Here is a 19,878-nt window from a genome sequence, read left to right on the forward strand (position 1 = left end):
TGGACTTTAACCTGCTTGCTTTTAATAGCTCTTAAATATAGATCCCAATGTATAGGCTTGGTGTGAATATCATTAAACCTTTCCCACTGTTCCCTTAAGCTTTGAATGTTCACTGATCTGTGAAGATAGCTGAATGGATAAATAAACTTAGATCTGGCAAATCAGAGAGATTTTAGAAATAGAGCTAATCTTGACTTTTTTTTTAAAGCAAAACTTTATGTTGCCTGATATATTTATTTTTTTAAAACAAGAAGACAGAAATAAAAATAACACACATAAACTGACTAGCACTTTTTAAAAATGAATTGAAAAGTGGCGGGGTTATTAACATGTATCCTAGCCTGCTTGTCTTTCCACCTTCATTTCCCATTTGCTGGTAGTTGCATGAATTTTATTTGGCCTGAACCCCAGAGTGCCAAAGAGAGGCAATGAAGAGAGAAGGCACCAAGGGAGAGGGGCCTAAGGGCTAAGATATACGTTCCTGCCACTCATTTTAATCCATGTGTTCTTTTTCTGAACCTTCCTTTCAGTGAGTGTTCAGCTGTGTTCAGTGTCGCCGAAAAGCAAGGAAGATGAACACTAAAAGGACTCTTTGGCTTGAGGCAACCAGAAGCCACTAGTGACTTTGTGAAATCAGGTCCTGTAGAAAGGTGAGGACACAGTTCAGATGTCTGCTGGGTGAGCCATGAAGGGAGAGGTTGGGAAGGTTAGGAATTGGAATTTAGTGGAAGTGGGCCAGTCTGTCAAGAAGCTCAGCAACCATCGCTCAGGGCCCTGTTTACCAAGGAATCTCCTAGAGTTGTTCAGTGCACAACCTGAACAAACAGAAGCCAGGACCTAGTGTTCGTGTTGTTTATTCTTTGCAACACCTAACACAGAACGTATCTGACATTGAGGCCTAATGAATGATCCCTGGATAAGTGAAAGAAAGAACATACACAAAGGAGGGAAGAAAAGATTTTTACAAAGAGTCTATTGATAAGAACCATGTTTATATTTTGAAGGTTATATAGAGTTTTTGTTCAATTTTATTCTGAGAATTAGGCAGAGTTAGACAGAAACACAGTAATAATAATAATACAGCCTTGTACTGGCATGAAGACCGATGGCTTATAGAGTCTTTTTTTCAGATTCATTATCTATTTCTTCATGGAAAAGTGCATCATAGGACATTTAGGAAAGAATTGCAAATTAAAGAACATTAAAGGTGAGGCTTGAAATAAAAATGTAGAAGAAGTTTTTAAAGTAGATTTCTAACTAATATTAACTCATGATGTTGTGTAACTAAAGAGAAAGACTAAATTACACCCAGGAGTGGCCCTGGATCAGAATGGGTAAGTAGAAGCACAGCATATATAGCCATTTATACATCATAAAATCATCCTGTTTCATCACAATTCCATGTGTACTGAGCTGTGTACAGCTCGGTGTAGTATTCTAGGCTTCCTATTTAAAGTTGCACCAGAGAGCAGAAATTTTAAGAATTCAGAGAAGAGATATGAAGATTATTAAAGATGAAAGAAATGGGATCTAGTATAAAATGTTCAAATGGAACTTTGGTAAACCCTTATTCATTGTTTTAGAATTCATGATGATCACATAATATAGCTGCCTAAGGGGAAAGGCTGATTTTAATAATTTCAATTATAATTATCTTTAAGAAGAGAGGTTTAAATTTGGCTCCAAGCATAACACCAGATCTTCATCAGATACTCTTTGGTTTATCTAGTTCGGCCTCCCTGAAAGGAAAGGGCATTCTAACAAAATTTTGGAGTGGTTAGTGCCTGACTTCGCAGCAACGACAGAATGAAAAGCAATGCGCCAACCCATTTAGACTAAGTAAGCAGCAGAGGAGTTTGTTTAAACAGAGTTTGTCAGAGGAAGTTATGGAATCTACTTCCCTGGAGAGTTTTTAAAATAGGCCAGGCACTCATCTCTCTGGGATGGTTTCAGCCTGCAGAGTAGCTAGAGGATAGCTCCAGGCCTTTTCAGGTTCCCTTCTACCTCTACGAGTCCGTAGGCTAAAACAATATCCGAGAAGGCCTCTTTGGCAGGGCAAGCTACAGTCACCCAGGCTCATGCCTAACTATGATATTTTCTCACCGCATGGAATGATAAGTATAGGAAGGAGGGTGAGGTCGGAAAGATTCCTCAACCACACTCTGTTGGCATTGCCAAAACAGGCGCTCCCTCTGCCAGCATTGACTAAATGCAAGAGGGATGCCAGTTAGTACAGGATGATCGTGCTCAGTTGGATTTCATGTGTCCCATTGTCTTACGGTGTGTGTCTGAAAATAGGGTAAGTAAAATGAATTGGAAAGAAAATTCAGTTAAAAATTAGGAAAACAAACGGGGAAAGAACCTGCATATTCTCTTGAGGTTAGATTCTAACATCAAGCATTCGAGTCTAACATTTAGCATTTGATTTGAAAGGTTCCTTTTGGGTCCGAGGCCTATCCTATCTAGGATTGTGGTCTGTTGTGAGCAGATGGGGTTTCCCTCTTAGAAAATGAGCTTGGTTCCAGTTTCCTACAGCCTTTGGGTAATGGCTGGTTGCTCATAAGAGCTGAGGAGACAGCATAGCTGACAGGCACAGTCAGAGGCAGCTTTAAATATCACGCACCCCATCATTTGGTGGGTGGGTGTGTTGTCGCTAACTGTGCTGCCACTTCAACAAAGAAAGTGGTGAGTTGCCAAAAAACAAGGATGCTCCATCTTAAGCATTAGGCTGAATTCTTTTTAGAGAAGTGTTTTTTTAATGAAGAATTTTATCCTAAAATATTTTCCAAATTTATTTATCCAATGAAAGTAATTTAAGCATTGTAGCAGGTAACTAGAATCTGTAGAATGAGAACAACTTTCTCTCACAAAAATCAATCTTCTTTATTCATCAAGTGGTCTCAGCTGCCCTGTGTGGGGTGGGGGCTTTGCCAATGCCACAATTATGCAGGCTGCTGAGAGAGACACTGGACCTGGCAACCTACTGCCCAGCTGATTTACAACCAGGTGACAGGTGGTGAAACTATGATTTTGATCTTTTTAAATGGTTCTTTCCTTCCCATAAATGCTGCTTTTTGGAAAGGTCACTTTAGCTTTCTTTAGGAAAATGAGCCTTTTCTTCCTCTCCCAAATGCTAAGTTGATGCCCTTCCCCAGAAGTCTTCCTATTAATTGAATTGGCCTGAAGGTCATCAACTATAATCAATATGAAGAGTTGCTGCGAGGTGCTAATTGACTCTCCCAAAGAGGAATAGTGTCAACAATCAATAAAGAGGACAGAGCACTGGTAGATTTATGGCTTTGATCTTGAAAAGGTATAGGAATGCCCTGTAATGTTTCCCCACCCCCCCACCCCGTACTCCTTTTGAATGTTAATGCTTTCTTGAAGATGATTTCAGACGCACTGCTAGGATACTGCCTCTACTCGCTGAAGCAGAATCCTCTGAAGAGTTGCTGAGGCAGAACTGAAATCATGGCTCACCTCAAAGAAGCAGCAGTATTGGCTGTTAATGATGCCTCACACAGAAAGACGGTGCTCCTTTAACTCGGGGTTTTAATGGGAAGTTTCTAAGCCTGAAACAACAGCTTTAGACCTGGCGTGTGCCATCAGCTGCCTTGCAGCTACCACTGTCTACTGCTTTCACACAGCGTGGTCGGGAAGAATGGAAACTAAAGAGGCTCGTAACTACCTGTAACTGTTCCACCAGGAAATGGATCAAGTGTTTGTTCAGCCAGAGCCAGGTACTTGACCCAACCTGTATCTTTGACGGGCTAATTAAATGCTTTTCTCTAACTTTACAATTGATGCATGAGCAATCATCACATACATGCCTTTTGGATCATAGTTCTGAATTTAGATCTAGCTGTTAGATAAGTCTAATTAAACAGTTGCTAGATAAAGTTAAGAAGAGAAGGGGTAAAATGTAATGATGCCTTTATTTTTAAAGCATGGTTAAGTTTATAATGTTATTGATACTGGATGAAGAAGTAGTAAAGCGGACATTTTTTTTCTTTCCTAAGCTGCAGTAATTTATTTCTGAAAGCTGTTTGCCCATTATCGTATTTTTTTTTCAGTCACCTAAAACGTCCAACCTTCCAAAATGTAACAAGGATGTTCTGATTTGTTTACAAAGGATCACAACTCAACCACTCGTACTGACAGCGTTGACTGTCCCTGGTTGATAAGCTGTGTGCAGCACTATCCTTTTGAGGTATCAGCAAGCAGCCGTTTTCACTATGAAACACACAAAGAAAGACAAAGAAAACCAGGTGGAACAGTAGGGCTTATTATTTGAAGTTAAAAGTTCCAGTTTGCTAAGAGTGCCTTCTGATACCGCTGATTCCTGACTAGGCACCCTCATGGTGTTTTCTGATGTTCTCAGCTAGGCAGTAGCCTTGCCCTGCAGTCCCTTAAAAATTCCTCAAGCAGATATTAGAAGGAAGATGAAGATGGGGAAGAAGTAAAGCTGAGATTGGGGCTGAAGCTGAAGAGAAAGGTCTCCTGCTGACCCAGAGCTTACAAGCAGCAGTGAGTTGAGAATAACAGGGTCCACTCCCAGCCCAAGCAGACGTGTCTGCAGGCTGACTTTGCAGGAACAAGCAGAGAACAGACTTCCCAGTGCAGCAGTGGGGGCTGGCAACAGTTCTGAAACTGCCTGTTGACATCTGTAGCTGAAGACATCCTCATGTTTATAAAATCATTGTTCGTAGGCTTTCTAGTAGACTTGAGTCTATGTTTTGAGAGTATAAAATAATATTTACCCTTAGCCCCCCTTTGAATTTTGAAGCATCAGGGCTATTGTATTGGAACAGGAGGGCTGTACTTGGAAAAAAATATATAGACGTTGCCGTGTATTTATATGGGCCAAAAACAAGGGGCGTGGGAGGATTTAAAATCTGTGAAATACCTACAAAGAGCCAGGAAATCTTTACCTGAAATTCCTTTCTGGTAAACAAGAGGGCCATGAATTCTTTGAATTTATATTAAATATTTTGTATCTTTGTGTGTATATCCTGAATGCAAGTTACTGTTCACTAGAATAATACACAGAATTTCTAAAAGATTTGTAAGGGAATAATATTTGCTTATGTGGTGATTCCGTTGCTTAGATAACAAGGTGGCTTATACAGATGGCTCACAACTGTGGTGGGGATGGATAATAGGATCATTTGGGAGATTTACACATCTAGGGTGGGTGAGTGGGTTGGAGAATGAAATGTACTTTGAGAGACTACAGTTATACAAACAGGAATGCAGCCCAGGCTTCCTTTAGTGCTAAAAGTAGAGAGGGATTCTATTTAGGCTCAGCATCAGGATGTGTATTACTTGAATCATTCAAAGCCATGTTAACATTTCCACAGTTAACTTCAGAACTGTTGCAGAATAATGCAGCATTCTGAGTAAGTTTGCCTCTGCCAGTCACTGCAAATTCAGTCCTGCCTAGCTAGACAATTCCATTCCTGGTAAAGTCTAAAGATTGGTCTCGCTAGTCTGCCAGATAAATATAAATAAGGTTCACAGTATATCTTTGCAGGAAAAAGTGTCCTGTCTATCACATGTGAATGGAAACTGGACAAGCCCATGAGTGTCCTTGCTCAATGGATGGGCTACTTTGACACCTATTTTTGTAACCATGTCAAGTCACGTAACTAGGTTTCTGATCCAGAAGTTTTAAAAATTAGGTACTGCAATTATGTGGTTTAGGAGTATTTAAAATACAGACAGCATGGCTTCACTGCGCCCTACAGGCCATTAACACCTGAGGGATGATACCTTCAATTCATTCCAACATGCCAGTGAAAAACTTGGGATCTAACATCATTTGGCAGTGGGGTGGTGGGGGGTGGTGCTACCTTTTTGGTAACTGATTTTTATAATTCTGGGCAGTTTATTTATAATTTTCATACCTTAGTGTGCTTGATCACATAATAGAAATGAAAAATAAATATCATTTTGCACAAAAATGGTGTAAAAAGAAAACACTCATTCATCCCCACCTATTTATCAAACCCCCACTATGTGCCAGGCAGGACTACACAGGTACTGCAACTATTAATATGATCACTGCACCCTACTGCAAAAGGGTGGGCTCTTGAGTTGACAACCTGTAGAATCAAGTCCCTGTGTGTGGCTCCACAGAACAAGGTGTCCAGTGCACTTAAGTAATTCTGTCGCTGTCACTTAAAAAAAAAAGAAAAGAAACATGTCATTGCTTTAAGATATATTTTCTTCAGAGAAAGTATTTTTTCCTTACTGTGAAATTGTATAATGAGATGCTAATGAAATAAAATGTCCAAGGGATCCAAGCCTGAGAAGGGTACGTGTTGACATTAATAGTTTTCGTGTAAGACATTTGGATTCAGGATATTTTAAATGGCTGCCCTTCCCCACCAAAAAGTAGATTAGGTAAGAAAGAATTGACCTCTTAAATCAAAGGGTAACTGTCGATCTCTGGCTGATTTTTATATTTCAGATTCCACCCATCAACACAGAGGTCAAGGAGAATTTAATGAGCCAAGTAACTTATGGCTCTTCAAATTACAAGATTTGTGGGCTTTAAAGTGTCATTGTGACTTGAACTAGCTGTGATTCTTTCAAACAAGACTTGCATCAAATGTGATGGTCCAGCACCTCAGTCCAGCTTGATGACTTGTGCTTTTGTTTTTCCTCTCTGCGTCAGTTAGCTGGCACCTCGGATTTTGAATTCAGTTCCCTGTTTTGTAAGGGGTTGAAGATTTGATTTAACCTATATTTAAAAAGGCAATGATCCCAGAACAGCAAATAATTCCTCAAGGAGCTTATTGTATAATAAGGAGGAGATAAACACTGTCAAGACTTGCACTGTAATCAGTGCTGCCACAGAGTACAGGTGATGTCTCTGGAGATGGAGTAGAAAACACCCCATCCTTGGCGAAGGGAGACAAAGAAGGCCCCACCGAGAAGCGGGTATTTGGTGTGAACCCTAAGGGAGGGAGAGATGGAAAGATGGAGAGGAAAGATGCTTGCCTTATAGTGCTTGCCTCCTCTCCTCTCCACAGATGGAAAGAAGGAGAGGAGGCAAGTATTATGAGGTAGGAAACCTGGAGGCGTTCAGAGCACAGCAGGTATTGGATCAAGCTGAAAAACAGAGAAAATGAGGACATTCTCCACAGGTGTCCACAGACTCATTTACATGGAAGTTTATTCTGATCAACACATTGGCCATTTTACGGAGGACTAAATGTGATTTGGTGTTGGCTCCTTTCTAAACTTATAAAAATAAAACTCAGATCTTAAAAATTCCATTGTCAGCATAGGTCCTAATCTGTGGTCCAGAAAACATCTGGGCATCAGGCCCACAAGGGGGTGAATGGGCTGTGGACACTGGGGTGCAAAGGTTTTCTGAGGGGAAGAGTGGTGAGATCTGGGCTTAGAAAGATGAATCGAGATGCAGTGTGTAGGAAGTATGGGCAAGGGATGAGGAACGCCGCTTTGAAAATTACTAAAACTACAGCAAGTGGCTAAGAGTGTGAATGACCGTGGCTGCAACGACTGCGCCCGCTGGGCTTCGTAAGTAATCATGGGTGTCTTCTGTTTTTGTCAGTATCACAAAGGAGCTTAACTCGAGCAAGGGAATGTATTATATGACTTTTGAAAAGGGTATCTTTTAATTAAGGTTTTCTTTAATTTTTTAGTATCAAAATTAGACTTTATTTCCTGAGCACCCACAAATGGACCTGACAAAGGGAAGACACAGATGTACTGCATGATGAGGAAAGCCTATCAGGATTAAAATACAGCTGTGAGTAACTGTGGTCCTTCTTTATACTTAAAATAGCTGCCATGTGTTATTATGAAGACTTCTGATGGTGGTATCAAAATCCTTTGAAATAATAGACTTGCACAGATTTCCCTGTTCATCTAAAAGAAAGATGTCATTATTCAGTTAAAAGCAACCTTGCACATTTTCTAAGAATCGTTTTTACCAAAAAGGGACATTTTACTGCGAGACAGATATTTAAAACATTTACATGTCTTGAGATATTTTTGTATCGTGGTAGCAAAATGATTACATTTATTTCTTTTTCTCTACCTTATAATAGCTGATGCTTCCTTCAACTTATACATGCTGTTGGAGCTTTCTAAATTGGTAAATTATTGATCAGCTGATTGCAGGTTTAAAATCAAGCAGGCTCTTCCAGGGATTTCAATCAGTCCTGGGCAAAATTGTGAATTAGTCAGCATTGGTTTCTGGATCTCTTTATCCCTTTAGCAACCACCTACTGATTGTCTCTAACCACCATCCCTCATCCCTCCCCTAGGGCTCTCCAGTGGGCCCCCTGTTCACACCACCATGCCTGTCTTCCTGTCCTGTCCAGGAGTCCCTCATTCCCAGCAAGGTCTTCTTTCAATCGCCTTTCTACTTACCACACTTCCCCCTCCTTCAGGCGAGACAAGTCCTCACAAATTCCTGCTAGCATATTAATATGCCACTTTCCTAGGTAAAATATTGCAATTTAATAGGAGACGTTGACACTTTGACCAAAAGCAGTTATTTTTACAGGAACTTGGGCACCACAGTGTGCTAGGGGAGGAGAGGTTTACAACTCCCAATGTGCTACAGAGTTTTAAAAATTCTTTCACCTCTATTTGCTCATAATTTGGCATATCAGGAAAGGTTTGGTGATGAAGACATTGGAGAACACACATATTTATATTTTATGAGGCTTCTCAATGCAAAGAGGGCTAACCCTTCCTTTGTACCTTGCCTTTTAATCAGTAGAGGATGGTAAAACTTCAAATTAAAGCTGATTTTAAAAATCGTTCTAATACTTGGCATCCTCATGCAGAATCTGAGTCCCAGAGTCATTCCTAGGGTGATTGAAGAGGCAGATATGGCAGATAATCTGAATCGGGATGAATAAGTTATTAGCTGGAGTTTCTGGAATGGTTTCGTACCACCGTGCCCCCAAATGAATGATTTGCTTGCTCTAAATCCTGAGTTGTGGGTGAAGCCTAGAAAGTATGAGAATTGATCCAGGAGAGAAGGATTTGGCATTTGCCCTGTATGGAAGAGAAGGCTGGGGAAGACTACTGCTGGGGTCACAATGTTGCTTATCAAGTGGAGGCCCCTGGTGGGAAGGGAGGGACTGAGCAAGGTATCACCGTTCTAGTCAGCCTGCTTGTGATGAGGTCATTCATTCTCAAGGACTCAAAAGGTTCTCTATCTAGTTCTTAACTGATTTTTTGGATTTCACAGATCCAGAAATCCTTATGTCAATTTATACAGTTAATGGTCTTTTCTCTTCTTATATTTCCTTTTTGGATTATGTGGTGTTTTCCTAAAGAACTTTCTGAAAATGGCCAGGCGTGGTGGCTCATGCCTGTAATCCCAGCACTTTGGGAGGCCGAGGCGGGTGGATCACCTGAGGTCGGGAGTTCTAGACCAGCCTGACCAACATGGAGAAACCCCATCTCTACTAAAAATACAGCTACTAGGGTGGCTGAGGCAGGTGAATCACTTAAATCTGGGAGGCATAGGTTGCGGTGAGCTGAGATCGCGCCATTGCACTCCAGCTTGGGCAACAAGAGCGAAACTCCGTCTCAAAATAAAAAAAAGAACTTTCTGAAAATGCTTACCTGTCTCAGCTCTGTTGAGAATGGACAAAGAACAGGACTCTGGCCTCATTTGGGCTGGATGGAAAAAGGACATAGAATGAGATTCTGATAATCCTGCAAGGAGAGCAGGAATCAAAGTGAGAGGGTCCTCAGTAGGATATGAAAAAGCAAGGAGGATGTCAGGGATGGCCTCAGCATCTGCTCCTCTGTCATCAGCGGGCTTTCCTTCGGCTCAGCCCTTGGAGAATTTTATATTTTGTATGATTAAGTATAGTTTGAATACTTTTGGTGGACACAGGTGGCCCTGGTCTGATGTGCTGGGGAGACCTGCATTGGAGGCTCTGGCCTCCCTTCTTGCCCCTCCCTTCCTGGCCCACAAGGAATTAATACCCAAGGCTGAGGGGGCTTAGAAACAAGCAAACCAAAGCAAAACGCAGTGCATTAATATCCTCTAAATTCCTAAAGAGCTTATTTATTTAAAATGCAGTCAAATTTTTATCCCAGTCTTACTTCCAAACAAACATGAATTATAAATGAGTTGTGCAACTGTTCTAGCCTTTAAAAAAATTCAAAGTGATAGAGCTGCAAAAATGATGCATTACCCGACTGGTAACTCCTTCCTCCCAGATCCTGGCTGTGATCCCTCTTATAAATTGTTTTTTAAACTGTAATTTTATAAACTTTGAAGTGTCAATATAATGCAAACTGTTATGCTATGATTACTAATGCTGTACTTGAAGGCAACGATTATAAGTTAACTGAAGAAACATTGTATTGATGCTTTAGGTCACATATTCTATTTTTATTTGGTTGTTTATTTTCATTGAGCAAAATTTATTTTGTGTCCATGTTAATTTCCATAACTAATTACTGTGCTATGTAATTTTTATTATAAATAAATTCAAAATAAATGTCATTTAATTTTCTATATAGTAGTGTCTAATGTATATACTTTTGTTTACAATGTGATTTAAGTAGATTTAGTTCAGTATCTGAAGTTTTTAATGACCTCTGTGTACAATTGTCATGTATATACTTGTATATTTATATGGTAATATATACTCGTATATTTATACAGTAATATCTACATATCTAAGTTTTTCCACCAGTAAAATTAAAATAGTGTTAGCGTGTCCTTTTCCTTCTCTTCCTCTCTACTGAATAGTCTTAAATGGTAGGAAGCCACTCTAAGGAAAACTGTCCTTTTGAAAATATGCATCGATCAATTCCTTTCTCTGGGCTTAATTCTCTAGGTGCTTCCCAGGGTCAAGTATTGAACCTGGTCTTTGTTTTCTGAGGAAAAAAGAAAAAGCAGCAGTAACTTGATAGTTTGGGAGCCTGAGATACCTCCGTTCTCCCTTGGCTCAGGCAGTAGAAAGGAAAGGAGAAGCAGCATAGCTCCCTTAGTTGTGTCTTAGGTGAAGCAACACTTGGCTTTGTTTGTTTTTCTTTTTTGTATACTTTTCAAAGGGTTATCACAGCTCTTCATCCTTATTACAGCACCATGAAAGATGCAGGCATTGCTACTTGCATTTTTACAGCTTAGTGACCTCTCCAAGGTCCCACACCTATTTTGCAGTAAAGTGGAGCCCAGAGCCCAGAACCCGATGCTCCTGGAGAAGGATTCTATTTTAAGCGCCTTTTCAAGCCTCAGTTTCCTTGTACTGGGGCTAAAGAGATCCCTGCTTTCGTGAAGCTTGCAGTAAAGTGGCTAAAGTCTTTCTAGTTTAGCCACTGTGCTGACACATAGCTGAGGCTCCCTCAATGGCGCTATCATAAGAACAATGTGAGAATAATATTAGTGGAGCAGACCTGGAGGAGACTTGGCAGGGGAGGCTGGGTTCAGATGTCAAGTTGACAGTACACCCTGAGGTCAATATTACTGTGCACATTTCTCATCTTCTATGTTATAGTTGTATTCCCTGCCCATCCCTCCTGGCCCCAGGTGGCTCTTCTGAGAACAATCTGGTAATTTCATGCAAGAGTAAAATATCTTTCCTGATAATTATACAGAATTGAGTATCTCTGGTGAAAAAGAAAGCTGGTTTACAGATTTCTTTTTCTCTCTGAAAAAATATGACTGTGAACCTAAAAAAATAAGGCTGCTATTTTATAGGTTTTCCTTTCCCTTCCTTTTTCCCTGCAGATAACTCAGCCTTTCCAGAGTGCAGCCACCATGACCTCTGCAGATTGATGATGGAAGAAAAGAAAACCAGGATATCCTGTGCTCTGGCTTCCCTGGACCATGGATGGAGGACAGCCCATCCCTTCATCCCTAGTGCCCCTTGGGAACGTATCAGCAGATTCTAGCATGTCCCTGGAGCAGAAAACGACATTTGTTTTTGTGATTTTGTTGTTTATTTTCTTGGGCATTCTCATTGTCCGGTGCTTCCGGATTCTTTTGGATCCATATCGAAGCATGCCAACCTCTACCTGGGCTGATGGACTTGAAGGCCTGGAGAAAGGGCAGTTCGACCATGCCCTTGCTTAGGAGGGATGGCGTGGGATCTCCTCCTGAGGAGATGAACTACTTTGTGTCTTGGCGAACATTCCCTTTATTTAGTGTTCTCAACAAATCAAATTTAAACAATATTTGGTCCCGGGACCATAATCCATTATTCCACAAATATGCAGTTGGGTTAAAGACATTTGAGAATGTTGGAAATGGACATTTATATAACTAATCCAACATAAGAAGGTTTAAATTTTTATGTTTGCTCAATGAATGAATACTCTTAAAATTGTGTGATTGTGAAACCAAGAGCATTAATACTGACATAGATTTGCCATCAAACAAAACACCACCTGATCTGACTAAAGAATAAAAGACTAGAAAGGATCTCATATGAATCTGGTGACAAGGCCAGGAAGAGATTTCCTTGCTCTAATTATGTCTATATTTGTTTTGTTTCATGGGCGCCTATCTGGGTCCTGAGCAGAATGAGGAAGATTGTGCTGAATGGACGCAAAGTAGTTCCTTGTTTTCTCCTAAAGCAGGGAGCATTGGGAAGCAATGGGAAAGCTTAAAAGAGATGATTCCGTCCTTGGTAAATGTGAGTGAGAATAGCGTTTTGTTTTTCAAGTAAAACTTAATTCAAAGGCTACAGAGTTTTAAAAACTATTTACCAAGCCAACTACATTATATGTATTCATGCTAATAACATGTATATAGAGGTAGCTATACATTACTTGAATTTACACTTTACACAAATGATTTAAATAATAGGTTGCAAGTGCAGCTTCAAGTTTTTTTTTAATGAAAAGTTAATTGTTTAGAGGAGAAGACTTTTATAGTCTTCAGAGGAATGTGTATTTATGATTGTATATAGTCACCAAATAAAACTTTTCAAGAAACAGAAATGCTTCCTCTCTTATTTCACCAGAACTAATGCACTGAGAGTGCTACCTGGTATTGAGTGCTGAGGCTTAACATTTTTCCAAGACAGGAGAAAAGAGCTAACAGCATGAAAGCTCATCTAATTCATCCCTCTCCCATTTCAAGAAGAGCTCCTATAAATTGTCCTGCACAGATAAAACTGATAGTTTTTAAGACCACCAAAAAGGGAGATGTGAATACCTCTTATTCCAACTTTTGTTGGAAGGAAAACTTGTATCTAAACCAACCCTGCAGATAACTCAGCCTAAAGCAACCCCGTTAGGCTGTATTTATAATCTATGTCTTCTAGTTTTCTCCTCAGCCAGTCATTACCTTTTTTAATTAAAAAAAGCATACTTCTTTAAACTATTAATTATAAGATTTTCTTTTTCTTTCAAATGTACTGTGTCATGTGTGTCCTCATTAATTTTTTTTGTATTTTTGTTAGAGTCTATTGAACCCACTCATGTATTTATGGAGCTCCTGCTTTGAGCCTGGAATTGCTAGCACTGGAAAGACACAAAACAAACAGGGCCAGTTCTTAATGTTGAATACTTTTCTACCTTGTTGGATGGAGAATACATTTAAAAAGGCATATGACTGAATCATTGTTCAAATGACTAACATGGACCTGATGGTTCCTACATCATCAGAATCAACTGAGGAGGTTAATATGTTTGCTAATTTTTATTATTTTTTACTTTCTATTTTTAAAATTTTTTTAAGAGATGGGGTCTTGCTCTTTCGCTCACTGGAGTGCAGTGGCACAATAGCTAATTTTCATTATAAAAGTTGTACATCATCATGGCAAAAAATTTATTGTACAATGTGGAAAAATATAAACAGCACTGGTCAAAATTCTACTAGCTTAGGTCACCCTAACTCCTAACTCCAATTTTTCCTGGGTAGTTTATGGACAATGGACATTATCACAGCCTTTCATCCCTACGGGTTGATTCTGTAGAGTTGGGTTACTGAACAAATAAATGCTCCAAGAGATAAAACATGAGGAAAGATGAATGTAGCCAAAATAATTAAGGAAATGTCCAGGAGACAATGGCTCAGGTATAACTGTGCATGTTTAAGTGCTTGGCATAAAGTTTAATGCAATGTAAGTTATTATTATGAAATAAATTAGACCTTGACCTGAGAGGATGGAGTTAGTTTAGATATGTGCAAAGGAAAGGAATAGGGAAAACCATAGAATAAGGAAACAGAGGTATGCGTGTGGGGCCCGAAGGCAGGAGTGCAGCCTGGCTGGAGTAGAGAGTTGGAGAGACAGCTAGAGCTCCTATGGGAAGGACAAAGGCAGAGGCTGGACCTCAGACGATCCTAAACAGAAAAATCAAGAGTGGGAGTCACCGTAGATTCACGAGGAAAAAAATGACCTGAGGAGTGGTGTGTCAGTTCCAGCTTCTGTGCCCTTCCTCAGGGCAACACTAAGATCCACTCCTATAATGGGAACACACTGAAATAGCCACCTGCCCCCTAAGAGGCCTGTGAGCACAGGCATTGCCCACAAGTGCCACAGGGCCTCCCAAAGCCTGCCCTTCTTTCACTCCCCCCTTTATTTCCCACTCTATTTTTGTTTTCCCTTCTCAGATTACTGCTCCTTGTTCAACCTCCCCTCACTGGCTCTCCTGCCTCCTTCCTTGTCCAGAGCAAGAGTACCATAACAAATGAAAAAAAGCTTTGGGCTATTCACAGTAAATTGATCCCCCCTGTAAGAAGTGCTAACTCTCTGTTTTAATTACTCTGGGCTTCTTGGAGTGAACAACTTATTCTCAAAAGGTCACATAAGCCCTCTCTTTCCTGGCTTTCTGGCTAAAGGAGTTACAGTGCAGCACTTTGCCTATCTTACAAGATATTTATAACGAGTGCAGCTGGCCTTTCTGGAGTATATCTGCATCCCAGGATGGGGGAAAAAAACCCTGGACTTCCCCAAGGTCACTCTCTAGAACAGACCTGCCTTTTGATTCAGAAAAATGCGCAACCTCATTCTTAGCCTGAGCTCGGAATCATAACCCTATGTTTTATTCCCCCAGAGATCCCAAGTTCTACATCAACATTTCTCCCTCCAAGAGACCTTCTAAAATATTTTAAACACTGCGTAAAGCAAGTTTAACTTGGGTGCAAAGGAGCCTAATTAGACTCTGCCGTTAAATTAATAAACATTTCAAGACAGGCAATTCTTTTGCTGTTTTTAAGGGTTAAGGCTGAAGCAAAATAAACGCTTTTAGGAGGCAAAAGTTAGATAGAGCAGATGTTTACGTATGCAGAAAAAATATGTATTCAAGTTCCTTTTTTATTGGATTCATTGCACAGTGTTTTACTGAAACATTGAAGTTTTGTTTTTGTTTTTGTTTTTTTGAGACGGAGTCTCACTCTGTCGCCCAGGCTGGAGTGCAGTGATGCAATCTCGGCTCACTGCAAGCTCCGCCTCCCAGGTTCAGGCCATTCTCCTGCCTCAGCCTCCCGAGTAGCTGGGACTACAGGCACCCGCCACCATGCCCAGCTAATTTTTTATATTTTTAGTAGAGACGAGGTTTCACCATGTTAGCCAGGATGGTCTCAATCTCCTGACCTCATGATCCACCCACCTCGGCTTCCCAAAGTGCTGGGATTACAGGTATGAGCCACCGCACCCGGCCTGAAGCTTTTTATAATGTGAACATATTGATAAATTTGGTACAATGAGAAATTTCACTTGTTCACCATAAATTATTTTTTTAAAAAAACCTTATTGTTTCAAGATATCAACTTTCAGAATTGGCATGTAAAATATATTGAAACATGGTTATTTTCAATAAATTTTCTAAGGCCAAAAACATTGAATAAAACCTAAGATATGATTTGTGAGATGTGTGTTGACCAAGAAAAATTATGTAAGATGGGTGTCTCAGTTATTGATTAATCCAAAAGTTGTAGAGTTGAGCCATGATCTCCAGAAAGTACCCAAATGACTGTATGTGTGCATGCAATCCAGGATCCAACTGGCTTACTCCAGAAGAGATTTTTTTGCTTTGTTTTGAGATGGAAAAGGAGAACCCTCTAAGCTTTGTACTTCCCATTTCTAACAAAAATAAATGAATTATTTTCAGAGAGGCGTCTACTCTGAGGACATGAGGCCTCCCCATCTGGCATCTTGCTCTGGTCAGGTGAACCAAGCCCAATACTTTAGCCAGTCTTTAGTCCTTTCCAAGGTCACGTTTTTAGAATAAAGTTCCCTGCTGCATTTAGTACAGTGGAAATTTTGCCTTCAGTTTCCTGCTATAAACTATACTCACGTCTTTTTCTAAAGCAACACAAGATCCTCTTAGATCCCTCCATCCCACAGCCTTTCTCAATATCCTGATTGATGTTTCTCTGCTTTCTGTGCTTCAGAGTAATTCCCTTTAAACTATCTTTTCAAAGAGATTGCCACCCTTATTCTCTTCTAGGCCCTATGACCAGCCCTAGAGCACCAAACTTATGCCAGCTTTTAAGAAAGAGGCTCTTCCTGGGTTCTTTGGAGTTTGAAAAGCTGGAAAGAAACATTGCTGTCATCTATTTCAACCTCCTCATTTTACATATAAAGAAACAGAGAAGCAGAGCGGTCATATGGCATGACCATGGCCACTTCTCCATCCACTGGTTGTAGCTGTAGCATCTTACATATGTGGTGTGCAGAGGAGTTCAAACAGAAGGGCCAATTGATAAAACCATAAATAAAAATATCCGTTTGTTAATTGACATGAAAGTTATAATAGTATTAAATAGTCTCTTTTGGCAGGGAGTGGGGAAGACATATTTTGTTCCCCACACATATTTTGTTCCATATTTTGTTTCTGAAAAAGTCCTATGCATGATGTATTTTCTTTTGGAATATTCTGAAGCTTCAGTTTAAGTGTCTGGGCAACAAGAAGTATTTCCAGGTAGATTGTAGAGAATGCCTTAACAAAGATTCTGTTTCTCAAAACACAGGATAATCAATCTAGGATAAAGAATCAAAGTTTCTTTTTTTGTTTTTCTTTTTTTTTAAATTTCCAAGTAGACTTTTGAGCTGTTTTTCTTAGCTGAAGAAGCTCGACAAGGGAGATTACAACATAAGTTTATAAAGGGCTCTGGATACTCTCTATCTATGGCTTATCAAAGAGTTATCTGGATCCTCTTGGGACATAGATGTGACTTCAGAAAATATACAATTAAGTATTTCAAGTTTGAAAGTACACTTTATCCTTTTCTGTCCTGTCTTTTTTCCTAGTTACTTCACTTCTTTTTTCCCTCTACTTTCTGATAACTGGAGTGCTGGAAGAAGTTTAATATAACCACTACATTCAGTGCGTCTCTGGTATATTAATATTTTCCTCAATAGTCAACAACAAGTGGCTGCCTGGTTTCTTCCTTAACATGTCTAATGTCTTAAAGTCTCCATCCCATTTTTAGCTTGTTCTGTTGTTTATAAAATATCTCTTTATCAACCCCAAATTTGTCTTTCTGTAATTTTTGCCAGTGGAATCTTGTTTTGTCTTCTGGAGTGACAGAGATTTCTAACACTTGTTAACATGACAATTCTCAAGATATAGTTATTGTTGAAAGTCACACTCTATGGACCATTGCTGTTTCCGCATGTCTTTCCAGCAGAGGCACTGACAACATCTTGTTCTTTTCAAAGAGATTTGTTTAGAGATAATATCTCCCTTTCCCTAAAAAAATGGCTGGGCAGGTTTGCTTGCAGTCCATTCTGAAAGACTGGGTTTTCCTAAGCTCAGAGTTCCCCTCTTGTAATGCAGCCCCTTGTGTGTGCAAGCACCATCTGGCTTTTTTTTGTGTTGCCCTGTGGGACCTGGAGCTTAAGGAATTGGCACAGGAAAATGCTGATACTCAGTGTTGTGATTGCAGTAAATGATAAACTGTCCTTTGCCTCTGACCCAGAGGTCTTGAGTCTTCTGCCAGCATCCATGAAACTGTGGCAAACTGGTTATACTGCAAGTAGGGTAAAATCTCAGATCCTTCATTGTTCTTGACGGTTATCATATTCCCCCAGGATAAACAATTCCAGCAGCTTTGACCACCCTATATAATTTTCACATGCTTTGAATTATCTCTTATTCTTATCAAAAATTCTAGATGCTCTTCAGTTTGACCATCTCCTTGGCACCTAGAAAGGAAAATAGTAGTTCATGGTAGTCTGACTAAAATGAGGGGAATCAAATTATCACTTACTTTGTTTTGAAAACCTCATGACATTTTATACCTGACTCCCTCATTATCATATTCATTGCAGTCTCCATGTTTGTATCACCTGTAAATTGGCTCAGCAAGCCTTCTATTTATTTATCCACATTAATGATAAAATTTTGAACATATCTGAGCCAGAGAAAGAGAGAGTCCTGGGCCTTGTCACAGAGATCTCAATGCACATAAGAAGTCAATTGGCAGCAGTAATTGTAAGCAACTGCTCCTGTGGAAAGCTCTACGGAGGTGCTCCATGGAGATGTTCAAGGAGGGCGAGCCTATGAAGCATGACGACTTATACAAGTCATGCAGTGAAGCTTCAAAAGGAAACCACCAAAGTGATATTTGTGTAGCTTCCAGAGCTCAGCTAAAATGCCATGGATTCAAATGGGCAAGTGGAAGGCAACACTGAGTGGCGACAAGGGACTCTGAACACATTGTCTAGGACTTAAAATTCACTGGCACTGAAAAGACTTTTGGCTACACCACGTCTCTGCCCAGCACTGTAACTGTTTATGCATAATCATGCCTTATTTGCCTGAGGAAAACTTTTCCTGGAAGGGATTATCAGTTATTTATTCACCAGCTAGAGATAGCACAGGGTAGTGAAGGAGTGCATGCCTGGGATGTTAACTCTAAGAGTTAGCTTAGAGGCTTTTGAAAATCATTTACTTTTGGCCAGTTGTGGTGGCTCACGCCTGTAATCCCAGCACTTTGGGAAGCCGAGGCGGGCAGATACCCAAGGTCAGAAGTTCGAGACCGGTCTGCCCAACATGGTGAAACCTGTCTCTACTGAAAACACAAAAATTAGCTGGGCATGGTGGTGGATCCCTTTAATCCCAGATACTCAGGAGGCTGAGGCAGGAGAAATGCTGAAACACGGGAGGCAGAGCTTGCAGTGAGCCAAGATAGCACCACTGCCCCCTAGCGTGGAGTCTGAGGTGGACAGACTCCATCTCAAACAAACAAACAAACAAAAACATTTAATTTCCCTGGGCCTCATATTTTTTTCATTTGTAAATTAAGTTTGGGCTAATCTCTAAATTCTGCTTTACTTCCTAATAAACATCTATAGCTAGAATTTTGGGAACAATTTGCTGAATACCAATATGAAAGAGGCTTGAAGACTTGGATAGTAAGCCCCAGATCACGTGGTCCATGTGAAGCAAAGTAGGAATTTGAATTCAGTTGGCCATGAATGCCTTCCTATCTACAAAATAGAACCAGGCTTCAAGCAAATAGAAAAAACTATAGGAATAAGGAAAATTCCAGAAATAGAAATAAGGTTTTCCGAGAAACACTAAATTGCATTAACATTCTGCTGAAGTTATTATTGGCGTTTTTATGAAACCTCCAGGAAAAGAAGATTTATTAGCTAAAAAGTAGCTTTTGACAGGATTGTGAGGTTGTTCAGTATACAGTTTTGTTTTGTTTTGGATAGATACTCATCCTGTTTGCATTCAGCCTCCAACCCTCACAATTTCTGTGACCTTGGGAAAATTAATTTTTTTATACCTCATTTCCTTATCTGTAAAATGGGCATGGTATAAATAGTATCTGCTCCACACAGGTTTTTACGAGAACTAAATGGGAAGGTGAGAATAGTATCTAATAAGCTCATAATAAATATTGGCTCAATAAATATTACATTGCAGGAGATATTTTTTACATGGGTAGCTTGCTGAAAT

At 39.9% G+C, this 19,878-nt stretch overlaps 1 protein-coding gene across 1 annotated transcript; it reads left to right on the plus strand.

Moving 5' to 3' along the window:
* The first annotated feature begins 3,418 nt into the window (after positions 1 to 3,418).
* CTXN3 (cortexin 3) lies at positions 3,419 to 12,953 on the plus strand. Its single transcript, XM_055298694.2, has 3 exons — positions 3,419 to 3,740; positions 7,674 to 7,780; positions 11,744 to 12,953. The coding sequence occupies exon 3, from the start codon at positions 11,843 to 11,845 to the stop codon at positions 12,086 to 12,088; it is 246 nt and encodes an 81-aa protein (XP_055154669.1). The 5' UTR covers positions 3,419 to 3,740; positions 7,674 to 7,780; positions 11,744 to 11,842; the 3' UTR covers positions 12,089 to 12,953.
* The last annotated feature ends 6,925 nt before the right edge of the window (positions 12,954 to 19,878 follow it).

This window comes from Symphalangus syndactylus, chromosome 11 (assembly GCF_028878055.3).
Source record: "Symphalangus syndactylus isolate Jambi chromosome 11, NHGRI_mSymSyn1-v2.1_pri, whole genome shotgun sequence".
Taxonomy (NCBI): domain Eukaryota; kingdom Metazoa; phylum Chordata; class Mammalia; order Primates; family Hylobatidae; genus Symphalangus; species Symphalangus syndactylus.